The 23,846-nt window shown below is 45.1% G+C and overlaps 1 protein-coding gene across 5 annotated transcripts in view; it reads right to left on the bottom strand.

Moving 5' to 3' along the window:
* Positions 1–235: 235 nt before the first annotated feature.
* RCAN1 (regulator of calcineurin 1) overlaps positions 236–23,846 on the bottom strand; it is a 98,853-nt gene continuing 75,242 nt past the window's right edge. For 3 of the 5 annotated variants that reach the window (XM_009445866.3, XM_054675032.2, NM_001098557.1), the window contains 3 exon segments: positions 7,271–7,444; positions 5,229–5,388; positions 236–2,008 (listed from right to left, as the gene is read on the bottom strand). In XM_009445866.3, coding sequence (XP_009444141.1) covers positions 1,836–2,008; positions 5,229–5,388; positions 7,271–7,444 — 507 coding nt within the window. In that variant the 3' untranslated portion in view covers positions 236–1,835. 5 annotated transcript variants of the gene reach the window in all.

Here is a 23,846-nt window from a genome sequence, read left to right on the forward strand (position 1 = left end):
CAAACGAAATACTCGAAGTTCTGATTTCAGTTTTATCCATTTTCTTCTTTTGCAAGTGATGCATTCTTAGTGTGGTGGACCCTCCGTGAACCACAGCACAGAGTTAGGAGTTTCTAAGCTCAAATTGACAAAGGATGTCTCCTTCTGAATTTAAAATGTTTAAAAAGGTTTAAAAGCCTTTTAAACTGCAGAATTTAGAAGGTTCACAGATTTATTCTAGAAATGAAATGACAACTTTTCTGTAAGGAGCATACTGTGCCCATTTATTATAGAATGCAGTTAAAAAAAATATTTTGAGGTTAGCCTCTCCAGTTTAAAAGCACTTAACAAGAAACACTTGGACAGCGATGCAATGGTCTCTCCCAAACCGGCTCCCTCTTACCAAGTACCGTAAACAGGGTTTGAGAACGTTCAATCCATTTCTTGATATGAACAATCAAAGCATTTAATGCAAACATATTTGCTTCTCAAAGAATAAAACCATCTTCCAAATTTCCAAAGCATGCATTGTTACTTGGCATTAAGTATTTCAAAATGACAAACATTGTTATGGTATTGTAAGGCCAAAATATAATACCTATTTACCAGACATACACATTACAACTAGAAAAAAATTACAAATGTTAACCTAGTATAACAATTCCATCAGGAATGAATGGGGAAAGGCACTGCATCCCTCTCATATCGCCACAGATCTACTATCCACTTGACATGCTTTGAATTCAAGTCCTGTTAGACATGGGAACAGCTTTTTCTACAACATATGATTCACAGGTAGGTTAATACATCTTAGTCTCCCACTGCCATACTTTTCACCCAAGTGTACAACAGGTATGAATATATGCTATCAGCTTTATTTACAAGTGTATCTTGATGTCTTCGTGGGGTAAAAGAACCAACTATCTCAACCAACAGTTTCCAAAAAAGTTTTTGGCTATGATTCATGTATAGAAACCACCACATAAAAGAAACAACAGAAACTGAGGTCCGATCCCAAACACCTAAACTAAAATTTCTCACCCACTAAAAGTTGGCAGTGAAACTGCTATTCTCTGAATTGTATAAGCTAAATTCTACAGAGGAATTTCAGATCAACTTCTTTTGCAAAAGCACAAGTTACACGTTGCACGGTTGGGGATGCTGAGTGAATGCATTCCAGGAAGAGTTCCGCAAGCAAGTGCTGTTGCAAAGAGTCGAGAATCCGAGAATCTGGGAAAGGTGATACGTTTTCCAAACGCTTTCTTGGCTTCCCAAAAGATGTAAAACAACAACGGTATAACTTTATATACGAACAAAGGTTAGTCTTGTAAATCAGTAATATACATGCACAAACATGAGAACATGAGGGAAGAAAGGCAACGCTACAATTTCCACATTGCATTGCTGCTGTTTTCACAACCTCTCTGCACTAGGCGGCTTCCTGTGGTACCTCTTCCTACCAGTAGAGAGTGGCCCCTGCAGGCCGCTTAGAAACAGGAAGCTCTCTCCTGAGCTCACTGATCAACCTGCCCTTGGCACAGACAGAACCTACCAGAAAAGAACAAGTACAAAACACTATCATTATCTGTTTTCTCAAGACAGTCCCAAATGTCCTTGTGCGATCACCACAAACTCAGTGATTGGCCCAAGTCATTCCCGGGTGCCATGAACAGTAACTGGTGTGCAGCATTAGAACAAGGGGACACGGCCTTGATTCTCTTCTGAGCAACATGAACTGGGATTTCTGCCACCCCGATCTCGGCTGCCACCTCCGAAGAAGTCGTGACCAGCCACCTCCACAGTAAAAGATTCCTCCCGTGAGTATGATTTGGAATGCGTCCTCGTCGCGTGCCAGTTCAGCTGAGGTGGATCGGCGTGTACTCCGGCCTCCTGGTCTGGATAATTTTTGGCTTGGGTCTCTTCATTCTTTCCATTTCCTCTTCTTCCTCCTTCTCTTGATCACTCTCACATACATGGACCACCACGCTGGGAGTGGTGTCAGTCGCTGCGTGCAATTCATACTTTTCCCCTAAGGAGGGAAAATAATCGCAGGGTCACTCAGACAAGTCCTTGGGAGTCAAAAGGCAAACATAAAAGAGCATTCAGGGCTCTGCTGGGCCAGCTGCTCGTGACCATTCGATTCGGCTGAGAGACACAGCCAGACATATTTTGGGTTTGTATTTCTTTGCTAGCTCATTCAGAAAAAGAGAGATTTCCACTGTGCATGACTCTGTTTTTAGTCAAACATTCTGGGAGTCCAGGCACATGAAAAGTATAGAAGGAATGCATTTTTCTAGTTATACTTTACATGTCCACCAGATATCTAAACTACCCAGAGAACTCCCTTTCTGTCAGCATTTCCTCAAGTGTGAATGTGAGAAACTTCGGTTCAGGAAAAAGATGGATGAAGAAACGCATTTGGAAACAGAACCCTGGGCCTCCCTCATGCAGCTCCTATTTGAGGGTCGCAGTGCACGCCCAGGAAGGGCGCCACAGGAGGCCCTGCAGCAGACGCAGGGGTGGCTGCACGGAGCCAGGTGCTCTGGAAACGTTTTTGACCTGGGCATCTTTTCCTTAGAACAACTTCTAATCCCCGGGACCAGGAGTGTCCTGCTGTTCTATGTCAGCCTGAGTTCTACCAGGTTGGCCAAGTTCAGGCCACTCTGGTCCAGCAAGGGTGGGGTGAGCTTTCTGCAACTGAAAAACCCGGCAATGTAGAATGAAGGGACTGGGGCCTCCCGCTGGGGTGCCGCTCTGGCCACAGGAAGAGTGTGCATCTCTGGTGCTCGTGAAGGCAGCTCTGAGCCTGGCTCCTTAGTACCCAGGGCTCATGAGCACTTTATTCTGCTTCCCTCTGCACCTCAGTTCCCTCCTCAGTAAAGGAGACGGTAAAGGTATTGACTTCATGGAGCTAACAGCATGAGTGAGTGCCCGAGGCAATGAGAACCCGACTCACCACATGCTTGTCCAGCCCATGTCACCTAGAAAGATGTTTAAGAATGGAGGCTGCATTGTTATTGGTGCCATGCTGGGCAGGGATCTGAAATACGGGCAGGAGGTTTGCTTCAACCTGCTCCACCCACAGGGTGTGGCCTCACGGTGAGTTTTCTTCCAGGGCTTTGTGCTTGGGATTTCTTTTCTTTTCTTTTTTCTTTCTTTTTTTTTTTTTTGAGACAGAGTCTTGCTCTGTTGCCCAGGCTGGAATGCAGTGACAAGATCTCGGCTCAGTGCAACCTCCGCCTCCCAGGTTCAAGTGATTCTCCTGCCTCAGCCTCCCAAGTAGCTGGGACTACAGGCGCATGCCATCATACTCAGCTAATTTTTGTATTTTTAGTAGAGACGAGGTTTCACCATGTTGGCAGGATGGTCTTGATCTCCTGACCTCGTGATCCGCCTGCCTCAGCCTTCCAAAGTGCTGGGATTACAGGCATGAGCCACCGCGCCTGGCCTGTGCTTGGGATTTCTTTGCAGTTCGGGTAAGCGAGGAGGCACCTCACCAACCACTGTGTGATTTCCACCGGGCAAGAGCGGCCCAGGAGAGCTTCCTACCTCCAGCCACACTGGTTACTCCTCTAAACCTGGAAGGTACTTTTACTGATAAGGAAGGTGCTGATCTTTTCTCTATCACACGTGGGACTGGAATGTTATTATAACTGCACTGAAAAAGGCAAAGGAGCTAAGCTCTCTGAGAGAGAGAATTCAGGCATGGGAGGTCAGATGGATTGCTGAAAATGCTGGTTAAGAGCCTCTTATAAATCTACCTCTTTTCAAGTCTCTTATCTACCTACTAATCAGCGAAAATCCAGAAAGCTCAGGGTTTAGGACCATAATTTGCAAAATCTCCGCAATCCTGTTGGTTGAAAAGCACAGGTGAAATATGAAATCTCATTCAAGCTCACTGTTAAGTGAACCAAGGACAAACTGATTTTATGACGTCTATTTCCTAAAAAGCCTTCTCCAATAAGCCCTCGGTGAAGGAAGTGGTATATTCTGGAGTATGCAGAATTTTTATTAACAGCATTTGCCTCTGGAACTGTTGACACCTCTTTGCAAGTGGAGACCCTGTTTTCTCCCATTCCTAACCTAGGGGAAGACTCCACACCCTCAGCCATACTCATGCCCCGGGACCAGGAGCTGCTGTAGGGGGAGCACACGCTTCCTCAAAATGGCCATTTCTGATCTTGACCTTCACGCCACAATTAGCAGTAAGTAATGTGACTCTTGCTTTATCCCAGAGGGAATTTCCGTTTGGGCAATGTTTTCAGAAATGTAATCTTTTCAATATGAAACTGCTGATGGACCAAGAAAACCAAACCCTCAACCCAAGGGAACATCAGATTGCTGGTCAAGGAGAAATGAGGAGCTGACGGTCTCAGCATTTATTTGACTTGCTCCACGGACAGAGCAGGAGAAGGCTCAAACCTCTTCACCCCAAGACTCTCCCTCACACCTGCCTCCTCACCCAAACCCTAGAGGACAGGACAGGAACCACCAACATTTTATGGTTTTCAAAAATCCTGCATTGAACACTGACTGTGAGCCAGGTGCTGATGGAAGTGCCTTTCACTCGATGATCTCATCTACTGCTCACAATTCCACCAGTTAAGGCCCACATTTTGGACAAAGAGCCTGAGGAACCTACCCCCTCCCCGCAGTGCTCACACTTTTGTCCCTCCAGAGGACGGGAACTTCCTCTTTCTTTAGCAAGCTCTGTAGGGGACCAGCCCACGGGCCCTGGGGTAGGGCAGCCCGACCGCGGCCCTTCCCTCACCATGGCCTATGGTTCTCCTTCCCTTTTCCTTTAAGAAGGCCAGGTGAGAATCACAGGAAAGGGCGAATTTATCTTGATTAAAAATAACATTTCTTAAAGGGGGCATCGATTTTCCCTTTCCAAAGTCCAATCACTCATCCCTATCCGGAGCGACAGAACCTGGGGCCGGGGCTCAGGCCTCCCACGCAGGCTGTGCTCAGTGGACACAGGAATGGATTCCTGGGACACTGCGGGGGGTGGAGGGGCGTGATGCAGGGTCCCCACGATCAGCCGCAGTCTCTCTAACACTGCAGGTGGTGCCAAGAGGCAGGCATGCTCCCAGCACAAGGGACGGTGGCGCAGAAGAATACAGAGAAGCTCACAAAACATGCCGGCATGGGCTCAGGAGAGCTACAGGGGTAGTGGCGGTACTGCTCCCCGGTGCAGGGCAGCAGCTGTGTCTCCCCCTGCCTCCCTCCCACCCGAGGGCCCTGCTCACCTGGCCCCAGCTTGGAGATGGCATATAAGAGATCATAGTTTATGACTGGGGTCGCATCTTCCACTTGTTTCCATCCCACTGGCGGAGAGGCGGGAGGGGAGATCAGAAACTGCTTGTCTGGATTTGGCGGAGCCAGGTGTGAGCTTCCTATGTGTAAGGTCTGAGGAGAGAAAATAAGCACAGGTCAGTTGTTGCCAGGGAAGAACTGCCGTGAGGCAACAGCACCTAACGCCAGTTCCGGGAGATGGGCAGGTCAATGTCCAGGCGTCAGGACAGGTGTGATTCCAGGACCAATTGTAAGATGGTCTGTAATGGGGAGGGCAAAAGGACATATGAACTCTGGTTGTGGCACAGATAGGATGACAGCCCCCTCCCAGGGCTATGGGAGTCACAGGCACAGGGACTGCAAATAATTACGCTTGACCTAGATGGACAGAAAATCAGCAGAGGTGACTTTAGTATATATGGAAATTTAAGTCGCTGTCATTGAGGTCAGGAGGGCTCTTGGAATCAGTCTCTCCCCACTCCTCATACCACAGAGGCAAGCTCTGAAAGTCCAAAGCCTAGGCCACAGTTCTGAGAGGACACAGCTTCTCAGGGACAGGGAGCCAGGGCTCCACCTGCCCCTAGGGTTCCCCACCCAGCAGCAGCCCTGCACCTCCCTCTCCGGGACTCTGGATCAGATGCCAGAAAAAAAAAAAAAAAAAAAAAAGCCACTTCCCAGGAGACTTTAAAAAATAACAATAAGGAACAATAACCTACGATCCTAGTTTGGTTTTAGAAATGCTGACCAGTGATGAGAGGGCTGTCCAGAGAGCTCTTACATCTCAAGCTGCACGGTGTAGGTTTTCTCTGCACTTCCAGATTGCCCTCCCCAAGTTTTCACAATGAATATGCATTGTTTTACAAACAGAAAAGGTCAGAGGAGTACTAAGTAATTATTTGCATAAAATCTTATCCCGTGCAGAAAGGAGTGTACTCACACAGGAAGGCCTAGGCACCCAAGGTCAAAGCTCAGCCTGTGCCTCCCAGGGCAGAAAGGTCAGGGGTGGGGCGGGGATCCCAAATGCTTTATTTATACTTGAAGGGCCCAGCAAGTTCGCTGTCCTCACTTTGAGGAAGAAAAGACACTTCGGCTCTCTGGCGTGGTGTCAGATGAGCTTCCTCCCACTGTGGGAGGCCTTTGGACAGGGTCCTCTCCCATCCCAGCAAGGTATGTGTGTATGTGTGTGTGTGGTGGGGGCGGGTTGGGGGGGTGCTCAGAGCCTGAGGGGGACTTGCTTTACTGAGGAGCTGCATTCTAGAAGCTCCTCTCTTCTTCCCTGACAATCTGTCAGCCCCTAAGGACATCAAATGGAACTCTGGGAGCTGCCTTGAAGGTGGGTCACCTGTCCTAAGTTCCCCAGAGGAGGGTCAAAATGGTAGTGGGCAGGAGAAAAGGCAAGCCCAACCCCAGCTACCCCTCTCCCTGCCGTGGGTGCCCTGGGGCTGGGAACCCTGCCAACCAGAGGGTTTCTTAGCATCTGTGCCCAGTCTGGTTATCCCCTATTTTCCTTTCAAGCCAGACCTAGCAGTCCTGGGCTGATTTGCAGGCATCTTCTGCAGACTCCTGTTTCTCCGCTGAGTACCCCCAGCACCACATGAGCAGGGAACCACTCTGGTCTGCTCAGTCTAGAGTGGGTCATTAGCTCCAACCCTTGAGCAAATTCATGGAAACCTGCTGCGCAAACCTTAGGGTGTTTGCCTAGCCACGCGTACCCCGCTGCACCCTGCAAGCTCCCCAGTGAACAGGGAAGGCTTTCTTTCCCCCATCATTATCAACCCAGGAAGGTCAGGGGCGATGTCTGAGGTTGCTTTCAAATGCACCTTGATATCTTCTTAAAACAAGTGAGACGCTGAACATTCAGAGTAGGAATTTTGTCTTTCTCAAGGTGAAGTCTCAGAGTTTCCGGTCAGCATATAACATAAGCAACGTATAAGCTGCTTTACAAAAGGGAGGGAGGGAGGAGGGAGAAGCATGCATAGCAATGAACCCAACTCACCTGAGCAAAATATAACTTCATTTCCTTTCCCAGAAACTCAGTCTTATGCAGCTGGAGCCTGGCATCTGCTGCGGAGAAGGGGTTGCTGAAGTTTATTCTGACTCGTTTGAAGCTCTTAAAATACTGAAAGGTGATGTCCTTGTCATACGTCCTAAAGAGGGACTCAAATTTGGCCTGAAAAATAACAATAAAAATAAAAGGAGTTGAAATTTACCTGCATATGACCCTTGACTAGATGATGTCATTACTTTTTTTTTTCTTCGAGACAGAGTCTTGCTCTGTCACCCAGGCTGGAGTGCAGTGGTGCAGTTTTGGCTCACTGCAACCTCCACCTCCCAGGTTCAAGTGATTCTCCTGCCTCAGCCTCCCGAGTAGCTGGGGTTACAGGTGCCTGCCAGCACACCTGGCTAATTTTTGTATTTTTAGTAGAGACTGGGTTTTGCCATGTTGGCCAGGCTGGTCTCAAGCTCCTGTCCTCAGGTGATCCCTCGGCCTCCCAAAGTGCTGGGATTACAGGCATGAGCCACCGTGCCTGGCCTCCTCAATACACTTTTTACTGAGGAATTGGATCATCAATCCTTTCAAGAACTCCTAACTTCTTTCTCAGAGAAAAGCCTTTCCCCTCTTAGGGGACTATGGCCTTTAGTCCCAATGCAGGTGATTTTACAAGAAGGTAAGAAGGTATGATTTATTACATTCATCGAATCAGCAGAACAATTGCCAATACATAGACACTACTTACGGTAACAAACTTTTTTAAAAAGTAGAATGAGCATTTTCCAGGGAGGTACAGTTTGGTAATTTGCTCCCCATGTTTCTCTGTCCTATGGCCTTCCCCCACTCACCCCCCCCCCCTTTTTTCTCTGTCCTATAGCCTTCCCCGGCTAGCCAACTCCAACCCCACCATTCAGCTCAGGGCAGTGTTGTATATATCAAAGATTTCTTTAAGGCTTAAAAGCACTGCAGCTAATTTGAAAAAAAGAAATACTGACTTGAAAAATAACAAAGTTGATAGAAAGTTTTGCATTTCTTAAAATAAGTAGTTTTTAAAAATTTCCACGATCGCTTTTATCTCAGTCTGTTACTTTTTAACTCTCTAAAATGATACTGGTTTAAAAATTAATGTTCTGCAAATGGCCCATTTTCTGCATCCTGGCTTTCGTGTCTGTGCACACCTCGCTCTGGTGCCATAGGGCTAGTGAGAATTAGGAGATGTCCTGAGCTCTTAGAATGCAAAGCCCGAGGTGGGGGATTACGAGCTTAGGTTGCTCAGGGGACAGCCCCCTAGGCTGGGTCCTGGAGTGTGGCTGTCGGTGGGGGCAGCTGGGGGCCACTGCAACTCCTCAGAGAGGGAGTTTAACTGGTGGACAGTCAAAGCTCCAAGGAAGACTGCATGGGCTTCTAGTCGCCGGGTTTTGTGAATCTTTTCACCAGGCAAAAACACTCAGGACAGTTTGTGGGAGCCCGTGTGAAAGGCAGAAGGGGCTGGCCAGGAAGAAGGGGATGGCGCAGGGTGTGGATGGTAGGCAGCGCGGGCAGAGCTCACTGAGGACCTTGGAGAACCTATGGAAGGCGCAGTGTCTCCGCAGTGGGAGCGAGGATTCAGGATAAGAGATGAGAGTGTCTTCAGGAATGTTCACTCTAGCAAGCGCGGGGAGGCAGCGGTGGATGCCTGCTCCACATGGGGCTTCGGGTAGGAGCAGGGTAGCCGGTCCCTGCCAGGCAGGTCGTTAAGGAGCAGTCGGAACAACCTATGACCTTGCTCTCCTTGCATTCCCCGGCTTTTCTTCAGTTTAGGGACATTTCTGAGACTTTCCCACGAGGGATCCCGCAGAGGCACGTGCGAAGGAACGCGGAGCTGGCGGACGGTAGAGTTCATCTGGCCGCCTCTCACTCTTTTTCCCCACCTCTCTTGAGCACGGGCAAGTTTCTGGCAAAAGTGTGTCTTCGTACATTTGGAATTTTGTATGACCTCATCAATAGGCACTGTGACCCACTGTTTAGTTTTGAAGTTATGATTCAGAATTTGGGAGAGATGACTTTGAAGAATATTTTTAGAATACAGGTTCAGGGCTTAGGACCAGAACAAAAGAGAACTCACATTATCTTTAAAATCCAGATTACTATGATGCCATTCTCTTATAAAAGAATCTTATTTGTTCTAATAACTGATATCTAGTTATTATAGCTTTTGGATGGCATCTCTACTTCATTTAAAAAATAGTGATTTTACTCACATAAGGCTCATGTTAAGTGAACTCACTTTGTAGTACTTTAAAAACATAGAATGTGCTCTGCAATCTAGTCCAAACACTATGGTGCCAGCCCATAAGCACTATATACAATTATGGAGTTACATTTGATTTTTTTAAAAAAAGAAACCTTCGCATGTCCCAATATGGCTTTGGGTATAAAGCATATAACACCACCAGGCACAAATACCACCCCTCAAATAGAGCATACAGGATTCATTCCTATACAGTATTCTTAAAGCTCAATTAGCCGGATAGCTGCTGATGAAAAGACTTACATTTTAATCAAATGAAGAAGAAAAGTGTAGTGATTAAAATGATTATATTAATCACCATCAAAGAGAGCTGCTGCCCAGGAGGCACACTGATCTCACACTTAATTTCTCCAGTTTTATTATTTGCTCTGGCGGCATTTTCTCTCGTTAGAGAAATCTGGGAGCTTGAGGCCAGGCCCTCGTAATTACTACAAACATACAAATATCTTTATAACATTTATTTCCTAAGACGAAATGAAATTATTCACAACGCTGGCTGTAAAAGTAAAACACTATTCACTGTCAGAAGAGGCCTCTTTCTGAAAAGTTCACTTACAACATACACAGAATGAAAAACACACGATGCCCCAACTCTCCCCTTCCTAGTGAGTTGGTTCAGGGACCTGGATGTTGTCAAATATTGAGATCTTTAGAAATTCCTTCCTCAGTTAATTCCTCAGGCAACAGCTTTTGATTTTCAAGGCTCGAAAGACTTTGGATTTCTTTCAAAACCCCCAAACCCACAAGAGAGCCACATTCCCCCAAGTATTTCAGTTAATAGTCCCAGTTAGCATAATGCTTTGAAAACTAAAGAAAATCACGTTATATTAGAAGCCTTACCCTGGTTTCACTTTCGCTGAAGATATCACTGTTTGCCACACAGGCAATCAGGGAGCTAAAACTGTAGTTAAAGTTTCTAAAATGCATCTTGCTTTCTTACAGTGAAAGCGCTAGAGACCCACGCAGTCAAGCCCCTAGTGAGATTCCTTTCCAAGAGGCTGTAGGTTCCTTCTTGAGCCGATGCTTATAAAGCAGTAAGGGCCAGCCCCCACTCCCTGGGAAAAAAAAAAGTGCAGCTTCCACAGCATCCTGTTTGGACAGCAAATTCCTGAGTCAAGTCCTGCATGCTTGCAGGCAGACAGGGACAAAGTGTAAGTTTCTACTGGAAAGAGGTGACGTCAACACCTTAGTCATTTTCCCTATGCTAATTAACTTTGCTTGGGGAGAATGGAAAAAACAGCTGAGGTTTGCTTCACAGCTGCTTTATCAACCTCTCTTGCAGCATAGTTTCCACTGGTAGTAATTCCATTCAGCTACTCAGACAACACGCTCCTCGGCCGAATGGGACGACCCTTCTTAAGATGGAAAATGTTACAAAAGAAAAAGGATGAAGGTCTGTGGCAATAAACAGCAATTAGACTGTAGGGAAGTTTCAAGGCTTTGGGAAACCTGGAAACCAAAGTCCGGGTGACATACTTGATCCCTGGAATTTCCTGAAAACCTCAATCAAAGTTTCACTTTGGGGTATTAGAGAAAACATTTTGAAATCTGTCTTGGTCAATAAAAATTTTAAAGGACAAAAAGAGGAATCATTTTGAAATGTAGTTAAAATGTTTTTTCCCCAATGACATTTTATTGGATGAATGTCCCAATTTCTACTTGTATCCCACAGTGGAATGGAGCAAAGAGAACCTAAAACAATCCTAGGATTTTCATTTGAAAACTTCATTATTATAATTTGAGAACTGGGAATATGCAACACTTCGATCATTTTCAAAGCACTACTGAATTCAGGCAAAGGATACAAAAACACTAGCCTTTGAAACTGAGCAAAGAAGCATTAACCCATTTATGCCAGAGGTTGCAATTTTTTGAATTTTTGCCATCAGACCTTGGCAATGACCTTGAGCAATAGGATATAAATAACTCCCACATGCTTAGCGTTCCAATAATGGAACACTAGGCATAAATGGGTTAAGAGGTCCTGCTTAAAGACTCATAAACTAAGTGTAAAAAAAAAAAAAAAAAAAGGAAAGGAAGAAGAAATGGAAAGAATGTACACTATAATTGAAAGGGAAGATGCAGGGAAGATGCCTGGTTTGGAGAAGTGCTCTGCGATGCAAGACTGACTCTAGTTCTTTCAAAAGGTTGCAACTCTTGAACCTTCTAAGTATTTTACCAGTTTAGATCCCTATGGCAGCCTGGGTCCTATGTACTTCTCACTCTCTCCAATTTTATTATCACCTAAAAGCACTCAAGTTATTTAAGCATTCTCTGATTTAGGGGCACACAGGGACAGCTCTCAAGCTTCCAGAAGTTAAATGGAATCCTGCGATTCACATTTAAAAATTAACTTCAAAGAATCATTAAAGTCAGCCAATAATTTAAAATACATGCAAGAGGAAGAAACAAAGCAGGGCATTTAGCCTTCCAAAAAAGGAAAAGCAAAGTCCCTTTGGATGAGTGAGTGTTGCTTAATTTCAATGCACTGTGCCTTGCTGCCAACTGTAGAGTTATGTAAGAAACCAGTTACGGTGTTTGCTTTGCCAAATTATCCATAACTCCCAACCTGAAAAGACATAAACGCATGTATTCCAAAAAAGTGTAGAATACTGAACAATGCAACATGCATCAAACACCAAGGGGAAGTGGTCATCCTGGATGATGCTTCGAGAGGGAATGTGTATGCTTGCAGTCCTGCATTTTCAGTACAGGGAGCCTTTGTCTGTCCAGCAGGCACATGAAGATTGTGGTGGTGGGCAGGAGAGGCTAAGGGGAAACAGAGGTGGGGGCAGCAGACACAGTCCTGCATTCCACTCCTCCAGAGGGGCTTGGAACTTCTCTGATGTTCCCTCCCCCTCTCCAACTCTTTGTCTCCCCCTTTTCTCTTCTCCTGGAATGCACCTGGGCAAATTCCATTAAAAGGTGATCAGAAGAGACAGAAGAGGCTAATTTAGACACAAGAGGCTAATTTCACTGTCTTCTTTTCTCTTTTAAAATCATGACACAAAGTTCCAGCTCAATTTTGTGGGCAAATCTCAAACATATCTGTTCATCTGAGACAACAGTATGGGCTCACCCGAATTTACAATTTTGATTTCGTTATATGGATGGAAAAAAAAAAAAGAACGGTGAGGTATTTGAAGATTGTTCAACTGTCTTTGCTCATAGAAATGATAAATCTTTCACTAGATTGCCCCAAAACATGTAATTCTGTATCTGCCTTTGAATTGATCGGTTCTATCTATCTGAATTGAATTTAGTAAACTTGAGCACTTCCATTTTTAGATCAGGAGTAAGAGCTGGTCAAAATGGTGGCTGCCACTTTGTAGGGAGACTGGAATGCATGTTCTCTGGCAAAAAAATCACTGGTTCACAAATTGTACCAGAGCCCTGGATCAGGGGGATGGTACTTAGGATCTGCCACCTTGGTTTTACTTGGCTAAAATGTGAGAGGTATGCAGCAGATTTGAGTTTCCGAAGTGCGTCTTGCTGAGTAGCAAGAATCCTTAGTGGCACTTGGACACTCTGGTTGGCCAACAGGGCAAAGCACAGGGTTTCCTGGGACACCTGTCCCTGTACCCATAGGGTAAGACTGCCTTATGCTCATATCAATGCCTCCTCATCTGCTCATCTGACAATTCTTGCTAAGAAAGTCTGTCTTTGACTGCATGTCTATTATACGTGAACTTGCATTTCTAAAGGTCCTATGCAAATGAATTTACTTTATAAATAGTGATTCTCCCCACTGAGAATAAAAATGGATCCAAAGCAAGTATTTAAAAAGCTGACTTTCCTACTTGTATATTCCTTGTGGTTTTGGAGGCAAGTATATTCCTGATTCTTGCTTGCTGGTTGGATGTCAGTGATCTGAAGAAAGCAGAGCAAGACCCACAGCAAGACCTCTGATATGGTTGGGCTGTGTCCCCACCAAAATCTCAACTTGAATTGTATCTCCCAGAATTCCCACATATTGTGGGAGGGACCCAGGGGGAGGTAATTGAATCATGGGGGGCCAGTCTTTCCTGTGCTATTCTCGTGATAGTGAATAAGTCTCACGAGATCTGATGGGTTTATCAGGGGTTTTCACTTTTGCTCTCTCATCATTTTCCCTTGCTGCCGCCATGTAAGAAGTGTCTTTCACCTCCCGCCATGATTCTGAGGCCTCCCCAGCCATGTGGAACTATAAGTCCAATTAAACCTCTTTTTCTTCCCAGTCTTGGGTATGTCTTTATCAGCAGTGTGAAAACGGACTAATATAGTCTCATTAGAGCTCTTGAGAAGCATTCTAAAACCTGCACTCAACATGATAAAACTGAACCCAGAAGTTAAAGTAAATGAATGTTTTAGTCAATTCAGAGCTTTAGAAGTTTTGCATTTCTTCCACTCACACCATAAAAATCATAAATGAGTCTTTTTAACCTGCATTTGCCTCCTCTGGCTCCAAACAGTTTCCATTAGGAAGTTTCTATTTTCAGTGAGGAAAAATTAAGGTTTATGATGAATTCCATCATTCCCATTACAGCATTCTGAAAGCATCATTAGGATGACTTCAGCACATCCATTATGAACTCTAAGGAGTTGACAACTGTACCAAGAATGTGCCCCCTGTGAAGCTGTCTGCAACATGAACTGACCAAAGACAGAAACTGAGTTTTGACTTCCAACACTGAGCAAAAAATGAAGCAACTTGCAAAGGCTCTCTTGTGAATGAAAATGATGACAGTTACATTTTATTTCAGTTTTTTGCTTCTAAGATAGTGAAATAGTTTTTTTTTTTTTTTTTTTGAGACAGTTTTGCTCTTGTCGCCCAGGCCGGAGTGCAGTGGCGTGATCTTGGCTCACTGCAACCTCTGCCTCCTGGGTTCAAGCAATTCTCCTGCCTCAGCCTCCCAAGTAGTTGGGATTACAGGCGCCTGCCACCACGCCCAGCTAATTTTTGTATTTTTAGTAGAGATGGGGTTTCACCATGTTGGTCAGGCTGGTCTCAAACTCCTGACCTCATGATCCACCCGCCTCGGCCTCCCAAAGTGGTAAAGTAGTTTTACTGTTACTTCACATGTGTAACCATTCCCTATAGAATGTGGAGCATTGTTCCCCAGCCTAAGTTACTACACAAAAACAAAACAAAACAAAAAACAACCCCACAAGGGTTTGCTCTCTTCCTCATCTTTACCACTTTGTGATCTAAAAGGCATTATTAACTAAGGAGAAGGTTCTTATTCTCAACTTTTAAGAGGGATTAATATCAAATTCAGAGTTGTGGAGAGGATTCATCTAGTGATGGAGGCAAAGTGCCTAGCACAATGCCTGAAACACAGGTGGTGGCTAAAGCACATCAGTTGCCTTTCTATTTCCGATTTCATCGATAAAGATATTGAGGTTCAGAGTGGCACACACTATGCTTAGGAGAGCCGGAACTCACTCTGGGCTTTTCATTGCAGATTCCACGCTTGTTCCAAGGAACTATGCCCGCCTTGGACCAATGCCCTGTGGTACTGTAGCTCATTTCCCCATCTCTCTGGGTGGTCCAGGGCACCTTGGATGTCCTCCTATATGCCCTGCAGGTCCACAGAAAGTCCTGTAGGTTCTCTATCCCAACCTTCACCGTGCATAGTGCTGCAGGTAGGCAGCCCTCAGCAACTGTAATATCTTCCCAACTGGCCTCGCTTGGCCGGTGTCTTACCACTCCAACATAATGTGCAAGTCTGACACATAAAAATCTCTGATGGTGACCAAGCTCGGTCACATTCCTCTCCCGCTGTATAAACTTCAGTGATAAGCACTGTTCCTGCTGTAGCCCAGGCAGACTGTTCAAGGTCGTCTTGTGTCTTTCTTGTCACATATCCTGCCAGTGCTGCTCTCACTTTTATGTTCCTCCAAGACAAATGGCTTATATGCCTCAAAACACACTCCCCTCTTCTCTTCCCCAAGTCTCTGCTCGTGCTCTCCCTCTCCCTGGATTATTCCTCCTTTCTCCCCTTTCCTTTCCTTCCTTAAGATTGAGTGCAGGCATGTCATTCTCCAGGAAGCCAACAATGACCCCCCGTGTTAAAAAAATATTATTCAATGATGCCTGCTGAAGCCCGACAAGGCAGACTTTATTCAGGACCACGACGATGGGTATAGAGACCACCGCAACCAGGTCTTGCAGTGGGGGCTGGGGGCGGGGGTAGATTGAGCTCAACTCCGAATACAGCATGGCCAAGAAGCAGTGTCAGGGTCAGTGGTGGAAAATTACTAAGAGGAGGCATCGGGGTAAAGAGGACTCTGGCTAAGCTGACCTAATAGGATTCTTGCTGAAGACAGGCCCGGGTGATTAGACATCACCTGACGGATGGTAGAAGATGAAGAACCCAATCAGATATTAAGGGTGGGGGGGCTCCTGTTAAACTGACTTTGCGGGGTTCTTTGCTAAAACTGGGTTTTATAAGGAAGTGCACAGGTGAGCCTAGGAAAAGGGTCAGAAACCTGACCCAAGTTTGGCCAAGCAAAAAATGTTTGTCACCCTAAACCCACTCATACCCTTGTCCAAGGTTTGTTCAGCACTCTCCAAACTTCCTACGTCTGTCTCCAGCACCGTGCTCACTTCAGTAGGTGACCACCTATGTGATGACACCCTGGTTCTAAACAGTGAACCTCCTGACGGCTTGAGCCACATCTTATTCCACTTGATAGTCCTGGTGCTGGTACAAAATAGTCTCTCAAAAATGCCAGCTAAAGAAACAAACTGATGACTTTCTTCCTGTCAGTCATCCACTGCTTCTACTTTGATCACATAGAACTAAAAACTAGTTCCTCTTTGACACAAGAGTCATTCATACATTTGACGACAGATGTCATCTCATTCACATATCCATTCATTTGATCAGCAAATACTGAATAGCCTTTTACATGATAGATATGATTGTAGATACTCTAGAAAAGAATAGATAAATGAAGTGTAAACCCTGCCACTAAGATGAGTAGAACTTTGGATAGTTTTCCTGGATCTTACTTTCTCCATTGCAAATTCCAACCCCCCACTGCCCACCTTATCAGTCTCATTTAAACAAATATTTTTAAAATTTGATAATACAGTCATATGATAAAAAACAAAATAAACTTTTTTTTTTTTTTTGAGACGGAGTCTTGCTCTGTCGCCCAGGCTGGAGTGCAGTGGCACTATCTCGGCTCACTGCAAGCTCCGCCTCCCGGGTTCACGCCATTCTCCTGCCTCAGCCTCCCAAATAGCTGGGATTACAGGCGCCCGCCTCCACGCCCGGCTAATTTTTTGTATTTTTAGTAGAGACGGGGTTTCACCATGTTAGCCAGGATGGTCTTGATCTCCTGACCTCATGATCTGCCCACGTTGGCCTCCCAAAGTGCTGGGATTACAGGCGTGAGCCACCCCGCCAGGACCAAAATATACTTAAATAGGATACACTGAGAAAGCTATTCCTACCTCTGTCCCTGTCCACTCCATTCTCACTCTGCCTCTTAGGTGTAACCTCATTTTTTAAACTCATTTTTATTATTTTGGGTTTTTTTAATCAAATAAAAGCAATTATGATTTTATTTCCCCCACTTTAAGTAAATAAAAGGTAACATGCTATATTTAAACAAAACAAACCTTCAATGACTTCTCTTTGCTCCTGAAGTTGAACCTGAGCCTTCTGGTTCATATTCATTCACGCATCCCTCCATTTATTCATTCATTTGTCTAAACACTGTTCTAGGTACTAGGAATTCAAATATGAACAAAACAGACAAAACTCCCTGCCCTCTTGGAGCTTACATTCCAGATGGGGAAAAAAGACACAAAACAAGATAGATGGGTACAATCCACAGTATGTTTAGACAGCCTTGAGTGTGGGCAACAGAGCAGCACGGAGGGGCAGAAAAGCTGGAAAAGTGGTGAAAGCAAGCCCGGCCAGGGAAAGCATCCTTGAGAAGGGGACATGCGAGTGCATGAGGACCTGAAGCAGGTAGGGGAGTGAACCATTGGATGCTGGGGAACAGCATTCTAGCCAGGGAACAGCAGGTGTGGAGGCCCTGAGGCAGGAGAATCTGGCACGCTGCAAGCCCAGCAAGGAGGCTCAGGGTGGCTGCGGAGGAGGGTCATGGAGAAAGTGGTTGGGAATGAGGACAAGAGAGACCTTTAGCCATTGGAAGGACCCTGGCTTGTATTCTACAGAAGTGGGAGCCATAAGGGGGTTTGAGCAAAGGTTAGCATGGTCTGTTATGACGTGATTTCTATATTACAGAAGTACTCTGGCTTCTGTGTTCAGAATACAGTGAAGGGGTGAGGGGGAAGCAAGGTACCCATGAGGAGACAGCTGCGGTAGGCAGGGCAGTGGGAGCTTCTTCTCCAACCATGTGTCCACACCTCCTCCAGGGACCCCCTCTGCAGTACCCACTTTCTAAAGCTCCTCAGCCAGCTCCTCCCTGTCTCATTCCTGCCTATTGAACTCTTGTTCATCCTTTAAAGCCTATCATTAAGTCCAGTTCCTCCAGGAGCTCCCCCATCCCCCGACTAAGTGTTCTTTCCCTCCTGTAACCTGGTGACTCCCACCTCCCGCTGTCACCATAGTCTGCTTGGCATCATAGTCATGTTGGGACTTGGCAATCTTCATACTACAACAAAAGCTTCATGAGGACAATGCGGCTTATTCTGCAGCTCCCCAGAGATGTAGATAAAAGCTTGTGCAAGTCAATGACACCAAAATTCAGAGAACTGCACCAGTGGGGGCTCATCTGATGCAAACCAAGAGCCAGAATTCACCAGAGCATCAAAAGGCCATGGCTTCTGGTGTGACAGACTGAAGGGCAGCCTTTGTCTGTGGTTTGAGCAAAGGCCAGGCCATTCATTGTGGTCACAGGAGGTGGTGTAGGGTTGTGATGACATTTCTCACAGGCCTCAGGGGAAGCGCTGTGCTTGAGGGCCACATGTGTGCTCCGTGGGTGTCACATTCCCGGATGTGCTTCCTATGTCCTTGCTGTGGGGGGCCTAGCAGGATGCCAGGCACTGGCCAGCACCATCACATGGAGACTGGGAGGCCCGACCACATGGACACTGCGGAGGGCCAGGATTCTTCTTATGGGTACACACTGCAGAGATCTCCAGCACCAACCCCATGACAAGAGGAAGAGCAGAGTCAATTGGATGCATGTCCACCTTAAGGACCTGTCTTTAGGGCATGTTTCATAAAGTATCCAGCATATAGGAGAATTTGTATAGAATTTACAAATAAAATGCTTTACTGGCAGATGTACTAAAAAATCTTCTACCAAGGAGGTTCATAATCCAAAACATTTGGAGACCATGTGTTTAAGCAATAGTGTGATTAAATTCCCAGTTTTCTTTAGGCTTTTTCATGATAAGCAAGCGTAAGAAAGAGAACAGAAGAACATTCTTCTTGATATAGTTAAAGGAATTTCTATTTTTGTTCACTTTTAGGGAAATCAGGAAATGGGCTCAGCAGTGTATTTCTCTTAGTATTGCTTTCTTACTGGTAAAATTTGCTTGGCCACAGGGAAGTGGTATAAAGCAAAACACATAACCTTTCTTTTTTGATGGGCTTTGAAGGCGTTAACCAGAATGCCCTGGAGAAAATATGGGAGGTGCTGGTTCTGCAACTACAGAGAATGACAACTAAGTATTCTAAATCTGAAATAATGAAATTGTTTAAAAAAACACTTTGAAGTTTAATGAGTATTAATTTTCCGTAAGAAAACACAATAACTGATATTAAACTTCAGCCAGGCACAGTTCTGATACTTTGAAAAAAAATAAGAAACGCTGAAGTATCTTTTGATACTTTGCCTGAATTACTACAAGAGAGTTTACAAATATGTATTTCTGGGATAACACAGAACTTTTATTCCTTAGATAAAAAATCTGAGTGGCTGATTTATGCCAGTGAACAAAATGATGGCTGCAATTATGCCTGCTCTATATTCATGTTGTTAAAGGTGAAAATGCTAAAGACTTTTTTTTTAGCAGAATGGTGATCATGATCTGTTAACACAGTAGAAACAAAAAAAAAAAAATCCAAGTATAAAGAAAAAAAAGAATAAAAAAGAGAAGAAAAAAATAAAATAATTGGGAAAAAACAGGGAGGAAGAGTGTGTACAAATGTACATCTTAAGACTGAGGTCACAGTTCATACTAGATTTCATCTCGTTTGTTAAATTCCATGTGCGCTCAGAATTCCATTAACTCTTATTCCGTATTGCCTCAATCTTTCCTTAATATGTAAAGGTTAACCACCCCACTGTAACTTCTTGGAAATGCACTGCTTGCAATGTTTAAGATGAAAAAATAGCCATAGGCAAATCAAAACTCTACTTAATGACTTGGAGACCAGCAGATGAGGATTAGGGGAGGCAACATTTATTTGGAGATTACTGGGGCCAAAGCCACCCTAATTAATTACCCTTTATTTGTTCTCTCTTTCCAGAGCCACCTTGCTTTAATTACTGACTTTAATTTCTGCTTTGATGCCATTCTCAGCCAGGGGCACAGTACTGCAGCAGCAAAAACCTGGGGAAGAACAATCACCCAGGAGTGGGCTGGCTGTGGTCCACTCAGGCCCAGGGAACACCAGTGTCTGGTTAGCCCTCATCCCTGCGCTAGGCAGCTTTCACAACCCCACGGCTGGTTCATTCTCAACAAGTCAGTCCTTCACACGCAAAGTAGGAATTCTACTTTCCAGGGTTAATGCTGCCTGGAAAACCTTTTCCTTCCGCTGCAGCATTCCATACTCTCCTTGGAAGAAGTGACACAATGGCTTCCCGGGAGAGCAGAGGCCGGGTCTCGTTGGAGGAGATGATTCTCCCAGGGAGGCTGGCGCAGTGCGGGGTCCAGGCACACACCACGCCGGCACCTGGTGAATAGCTGGCTGAATGTCAGCGGAGGAGTAAAGGTGAGAGGGTCATGGAGGGAAGGGGAAAAAAATGAGCAAGATCAAAATGTGCAACTCTTCAATAAAGACAGAAAACCCAGTTCTGAATGGCTTCGCTAAAGATCGTTTGTATCCACACCCAGTTTCAAAACTCAAGAGGCAGGTCAGAAATGGTTTTCTGTTGTTGGTTTGTTTTTTCTTTTTCACCAAGTGCTGGGAGAAAAGTGAGTTATGTGCTCTTACCTGCTATTTCCATTACCATACACACACCCTGTTTCCATGTCTGCAGTTGAGAAGTCCCAACAGGGCACTGCAAACGCTTTCTTTCTGCATTTGGCCTGCATTCTTTGCTGATGACTTAAAAGCCTGATAACAAGTCACACGAGGAAGCATGTCCTGTCATCTTCATGAAGGTCACCAATGATTCAAAAGATACTTAAGGAACAATAAACTACATACAAAGAACAAGCAAGACCCCACCACAACTTGGATATTATCTCTGTCCATCCAAAGAGAGAACAACTGTGCCAACCTGGTTCATCAGGAAAATCTAGGTGTTCCTGTCAAGTGACTAAAATGTGGGCACACGTCTTTGCACCGAGTATCTGATTCCTAAGAGCTGTTCCCTTTCCATCAGGCCTAGAATGGCCCAGTTAGTTTTCTCCTGGTGAACTGTAGCCCATTAACATTGACGGAAAATTAGTTGTTAATATTGAAAAATTGGGAGGTGTCACACAGAAATAGAACTTCTGACTTCTTTTTGGTGGTGGTGGGGGGGGGAGATGTGGCCACCCTGGGACCACAGCTCCATTTCACTGTGGCCGAGCAGATGCCCCTTGTTGGGGAACCCATGCTCTTCAAATACCCTAGGCCTCATCACTGTCTGTGGTCTACTCGCCCCTCCACCGGTGATGGCTGCTGGCTGACCAGCCCCCAGGGCATTTCAATTTGTGGCTTAATTTGGTAATTCATCAAAAACAGATTAGTCACCTGCTAGGGCCAGCCATGGTGTGAGGTGCCAGGCGTACAGGCAGAGAAGTTTACCCAGCTCTGGGGCTCAAGCTGTTCTATGCCTAATAATTTACACCGAATTATACATGGAGAGGGCATGGCCCTCACTCCCACATGGTAATTGTGTGTGTGTGTGTGTGTGTGTGTGTGTGTGTGTGTGTGCGCGCGCTTATTTTTTCATCTGGCCCATGTATGGGCACATCACATCCCTATGGGTGACTCCCTGGGCATCTGTGAAATGTTGTCTCCCACTCCTGAAATTATGCTGTAAATGCCAGGGAATGGTGGTGACATGGTTATAGCGATGATCTTGATTCTGCTCAAACATAAACCACAGTTGGTTTCTTTAGCAATTATTAAGAAATGATTGGGCCATGTCAGAGGAAGACAGAGGAAGAATCTGAACTGTAATTCACTTACAGATTTCTACAGAATTAGCTCATGATTCATGGAGGCAAAAAAAGTTTTGTCAGGACTGGCATTCGAAGACACAGAAAAACAATTTGAAAGGAGCCTGAGGTCCAGGTGTTTTCAGAGTGTGGTCTTTAAGATAGTTTCTTAAAAGATCATTCTGAGAAGAGAGCATTTTAAACTGCTCTTGTACAAATCTATGGTACATTTTATTCCTTATGTTGAAAATGATGGGAAGATTGTGCCTGTTTCATCCATTTAAGAAACCCTCCCTATTGGTCCAAGCCACCGTGGGCTCCTCCATCCTGAGGGAGGACACAGTGGCTCTACTGTCGTCTGTAGAGGTGAAACTATGTGGCACATACTGTGATCAACCACAGCTACCTGCCAACTCCCGAGCCAATTCCCCACCCACTCCCCGCCATGGTTACTGGCCGCTTCCAGACTCTAAGACAGAGGTTCTTGCGCAGGGGAGGTTATTAGGATGAGTGGTGGGGAGGGGAAAGGAAACTGGGCAGAGGGAGAGTGAAGCTACCAAGTGGTCCTAGTGGAAGCCTAGCCGACTCTACGGGGAGCTTTGAGGAGGAGACGACCCTTGTCGGAGCAGGAGGACCGGGCCTTGATACCCCCACGTTGGTCAGTTCTGGGAAGGGGCTACCCTGAGAAGGGGGTGGAACTTGGGCAAGGTGGCTTTGCTCTGCCCCAACGGGGCTGACTGGCAAGGGAGGCTGGGAGACAAATTCTGTTTTTCTGAAATGACCTGGGGTGTGTCACTGTGACCAGTGCACCGACCAGCTAACCGACCAACCCGCAAGGCCCAAGCTCAAGGAATTAGAAGGCTCCAGACTTGCACCCTAAGTTAATCATCTGAAGTCCCAGAAATGTGACAGCCTTTAAACTGAACACCACAAAAATGCTGCTTATTCCACTCCAAATCATTAGCTCATCATCCATGTAAGGAGCTTCAAGAAGAATATCGGTAAGATTAGCGGTAAACTCAAACAGTTTAAACTTTCAGTATAAACCGCATCAACTCAAATCCCGAATACTGACTCAACAATTTCACTCCTAGGAATTTATTCTAAAGAAATCCTCATGGCTGTGGGCAAACATTAGATGCAAATATGTTCCTGCAAGGCAAATAAAATATGCAAAAATATAGTTTTATGTAAATAAAATACATCAAGATCCGTGATCAGATAATATACATGCTAAATTCATTCAGTAGACTATAGAGCCACTCACAGTAAGGTGGTGAAAACTAATGACATGAAAAGATGTTCAAGACTTGCTGTTAGGAGAAAAAAACAGGTTACAAAGCAATGTTTATTGTTCTCATTTTGGTGAAAAGAAAGAATATGCGTGATAGTATTAGAAGACTCCTGTGTTTTTCTTCTTGATTATTTGGATTTGGATTATTTAGATTCTAACATGAATTTCCACAATGAACACTTATTACTTTTATAATGACAAAAAAGCTTCTCCTTTCCCCTTCCCTCACTAGATGCTATATATCAATGGTCAAGGTAACCGTGGTTAACAGACACAATATGTAAGGGTAAAGGTTAGTTGGAGAGAAAATCGACTTTCCCTGTTTTTGTATAGTGGTTTGGTATCATGGCTTTTAATGTTTGCACTGTATCTGTTATGCACAATCTCTAAACCTGCTCTTTTTAACCCATTAACATTTTGGAGTGCTAGTTATTGAAAGAATCCTATTTCATACCTAGAAACAGGGATTTCACCAGAAAATACTGATTTTGTCTTTCTTTGATTACCTCTCCTGCCTGCCATCTTTATCTGGTGAAATTCTCATTTAATCAGTAGTGTTGGCTGAGCCATTCTCACTGGAGTCAGGGCTGTCTGAGTGCCAGGGGACACTCATCTGAATTGTTTCTTGTCACTGCCATGTCCCTACGTCTATTCCTTGCTCATCTGCATTATTTTCCCCATTCTTCTTGCAGTCCCAGAATCACATCCA

This window comes from Pan troglodytes, chromosome 22 (assembly GCF_028858775.2).
Source record: "Pan troglodytes isolate AG18354 chromosome 22, NHGRI_mPanTro3-v2.0_pri, whole genome shotgun sequence".
NCBI lineage: Eukaryota > Metazoa > Chordata > Mammalia > Primates > Hominidae > Pan > Pan troglodytes.